This window comes from Brachyistius frenatus, unplaced genomic scaffold (genome assembly GCF_029030835.1).
Source record: "Brachyistius frenatus isolate BFR_SWC_R1_liver_20210118 unplaced genomic scaffold, ASM2903083v1 Contig_99, whole genome shotgun sequence".
NCBI classification, from domain to species: domain Eukaryota; kingdom Metazoa; phylum Chordata; class Actinopteri; family Embiotocidae; genus Brachyistius; species Brachyistius frenatus.
In genome coordinates, this window is record NW_027210698.1 from 450,435 (window position 1) to 453,944 (window position 3,510).

Consider the following 3,510-nt stretch of genomic DNA (forward strand, 5'->3'; position numbering starts at 1 on the left):
ACTCTTTTTTTGTTTCACATTGAAATGAGTGAAATTTTGTAGTTTAAAGTAACCTCAAAGCTAGGGGGTTGTTTTGAAAATTCATAAAACGGTGGCAGACTGCTATTCTTTTAACTAATGCGTGTAAAATAGAGCTGAAGGACACACAATTACATTTAATCGTTCTTCTTTTGAACAGTCTGTGGATGTTGTCCCTCCTTTCTACAACTGGCACACATCCAAATGTACATTACCATAAGAATGACTGCAGACATTCAAGGCTCCTCCTAGGTGTCATAAAGAACACGTCGTCTTTTGTTGACTCCGATGGGCCAAGGGAATCTGCCACCGCTTCACACCTTTCTGTGCTCACGTGCAAGGATCACTCCAGGATAAATGGATAATGGTGGAGATGCTTTGTGATTTAAGTAGCAGAAACTGTGAGCACAGTGTATGTGCGTGCTGGGGGGGGGGGGGGGGGGAGTCGAAGCCACACCTCCGAGTATGGACATGAGTCTATAAAACACTCCACTCGCAGTGTTGATACTCACATCCTGAATCCTGGAACGCTCCTCAGCTGGCAGAAATTACGAAGCAGGCGATATATGGACACAGAAGGTCGAGTCTGCTGAAGTTTGGAGTTTTAAATTCTTGCTTTTCTCACACAAAAGTCTCTCACACGGCACTGATGCCTCGCATATCATCGTTTCCAAGCGTCAATTCGATGGATAATGTAAGTAGAGGATTTCATTTTTTGTTTTGGAAATGTTATCTTTTTGCTACCATATACTTCGTTGTGAAAGTTTATTCTAACTACGTTTTCTATTTGTGTTGTTTACAGATGTGCAAGGTGGATGAGAATGTGCCGAGCAGCGCAACAGGTGGTGCAGACAACCCGTTCGGTATAGAGTTCAGCATCGTGCAGTCTCCTGTTTCACCGTCTAAAGACGACTACGAGCTGGGGAAATATGTGGACCTCGAGTTCATTTTTACAAACACCATCGGCCCCGATGATTTGAGCACCAACAGCGGCAACATTTCTTCACCGCCCGTATGCACGTACCCCCTGCCGGAGTCGCCGGAAAGCTGCAGCGGCGGCGGCGGCTCTCTGCCAGACAATCAAGCTCCTTCTCACCAGGCCGCTCAGGGCTACAACGGCACGGTAAACTTCCCAGACCCGGACCCAATGCAGAGTCTCCTGGAGGAGCTTCTCACACCTCAGATGTGTTACCCGAGGGAGAATTCGGACAGCGCAGGCAAGATAAGAGAGAGACGGGAGTACACCGAGCTGCAAGTTTTAAATCCACCAGCTCCTGCTCATCACCGAGTGGGCGCATTTTCCTCGTTTGGATACAAAATTAAAACTGAGCCTTTGGGTCACTCCTGTATGATGGCTGTTGGTGCTGGGAACTTTATGGAACAACACCAAATCCGCTCGATGCACTCAGCAGCGTTTACGCACCACCAGGCTGCAGTTCCAAGTGCGTTGCACCCGATGCAGCTCGCTGCACCTCAGGGACTAATAACCCAACGTCATTTGGAGCAAATGAATCCCCATTCTCATACTAGTCAACACCACCCCCAAAACCAGTTCATGACCGCGGTGTATCACTCGCAGTACGCACAGCAGGGTGTGCCGCAGTTTCACGGAGCGTACAACATGCACCGAGAGCCTGCCCACGTTCACCACCAGCAGCATCCACCCTCAATGCAGGCACTGACGCTCACGCCTCCCTCGTCGCCCTCCTTGATGGAGTTTTATGCACAAGATGAGGCGGGGGGTATCAAGCAGAAGCGAGGCCGTAGGTCGTGGGCCAGAAAACGCGCCGCCACGCACAGCTGCGAGTTCCCCGGCTGCGGAAAAACCTACACCAAGAGCTCCCATCTGAAAGCGCACATGAGGACACACACAGGTGAGCAAGTTTCCATCTCTTTCTCCTGTTTTTTTTTGGTTTGAAAATATTCTGATCACTGTGTTGTTCATGCACTGCAAAGCCTGTAACCTCAACAAATTATTTGTTTGATGTTTCACAGGTGAGAAGCCATATCACTGTAACTGGGACGGATGCGGCTGGAAGTTTGCAAGGTCCGACGAACTGACTCGTCACTTCAGAAAACACACCGGACACCGACCCTTCCAGTGCCACCTCTGCGAGCGTGCGTTCTCGCGCTCAGATCATCTGGCTCTCCACATGAAGAGGCACATGTAGGCCGCACTAATCGCATGGACACTTGCTTCTCTCAAACTAAACCCAACCACATTCCTGCAGGGGCATTTGGTCCCCCTGATTCAACACAGATGTGTTCTTGCATCTTGATACCACTATAAGTGCCTTTATGATTTTTGTTCATATGAATTGCGATGGCTAAATTGCAGTAGCTATGTATTTAAGATGTCCTCACCCTGCCTTTGAAATAAGTTATTAATTGCTGGTGAGTGCCTTACCATGACGACTTAAAATGCTTAAATGAGTTTAGTACATATTGTAATGTTTACATCTTTGCTACTCAAATCCGGTCAGGGCTGTGTATTCATTTTTTTTTTCTTCAATGCTTTTGTTTTGAGATGAGATTTGTTTTTGTAGGCCTGGCCTATGCGCCGACATTTTTTTGTGAATGTTTTATTTTTTTGATTGACAAATTGAGGTACGCCAAAGTCAGGATCCCAACAGGTCACCCACTCAAAATCCACCCACTTGGAGTGATATTTGGGGGGGAATACAGACACTGATGTGTATTTTGTGTTTGTTGTAAGTGTTTTTTTTTAAACAATGAAGAAATCTACTGCAACCAATGGTTGAACTGCTGTACTTGAATCTGATTTGTACCTTTCTTTAAGAATGCAATTTATAATTGCTTTCAAGGGCTCAAAATAAAAAAATAAAAAATACCTTTTCGTCTATTTGTGTGTCATTGTCCAATATTTCTGATGGGTCATACACCTCCAGGTCTGTTTGCAAGTTGAAAGTTTGGCTGCAAAATCTTAACACAAAGGGCATTGTGGCGTTTGTAGTTATACAACATATGATAACACGTTCATGTAATTTATTTTTTCAAAACAAAACTATATGTAACTTTTAACAGAATACAATAATGGACGGTATAGGATTAGAGACTAAACCCCGTTGAACGTGTAGCTGTATTTAAAGACATTAAACGATACATTGCTTATGAAAGACTGCCCTCTAGTGTTCAGTCGTATAGTATTTACTTAAGGCCTCAGTTTACCAGTGTAGTTTCCTCTTGTGTTAATGAATTGAAACCTTATTTATTCCGAAACTTAAATTAACAATAACTTCAATATATTATTGTAATTACACTGTATGTATTTGAGCCTGTATGATCAAACTGATGTGTTCCTGCCTTAAGAAATCTGGATATAGTAGGTGGTGTACCAGAACATGAAACTGTTATTATTAAAAAGGAGTTACGATGCAAATCACAGGGTTCTCACCTCCAAAAAGTGTTGAGAAGTGTTTTAGCATCCAGCTATCAATACAATAACTATACACACAGTCACACAGAAACTAC

At 44.3% G+C, this 3,510-nt stretch overlaps 1 protein-coding gene across 1 annotated transcript; it reads left to right on the forward strand.

Annotated features, from left to right (window-relative positions):
* The first annotated feature begins 546 nt into the window (after positions 1-546).
* klf17 (Kruppel like factor 17) lies at positions 547-2,852 on the forward strand. Its single transcript, XM_069711399.1, has 3 exons — positions 547-712; positions 821-1,892; positions 2,014-2,852. Exons 1-3 carry the CDS (start codon positions 668-670, stop codon positions 2,187-2,189), a joined length of 1,293 nt encoding a protein of 430 aa, XP_069567500.1. The 5' UTR covers positions 547-667; the 3' UTR covers positions 2,190-2,852.
* The last annotated feature ends 658 nt before the right edge of the window (positions 2,853-3,510 follow it).

What these genes read in the sequence shown, in the direction of transcription:
- klf17 (XM_069711399.1), top strand. Translation starts at nt 668, where the DNA reads ATGCCTCGCATATCATCGTTTCCAAGCGTCAATTCGATGGATAAT. An exon ending in GCGTCAATTCGATGGATAAT is followed by an intron (nt 713 to 820) that starts GTAAGTAGAGGA and finishes TGTTGTTTACAG; the next exon opens with ATGTGCAAGGTGGATGAGAA. An exon ending in GCACATGAGGACACACACAG is followed by an intron (nt 1,893 to 2,013) that starts GTGAGCAAGTTT and finishes GATGTTTCACAG; the next exon opens with GTGAGAAGCCATATCACTGT.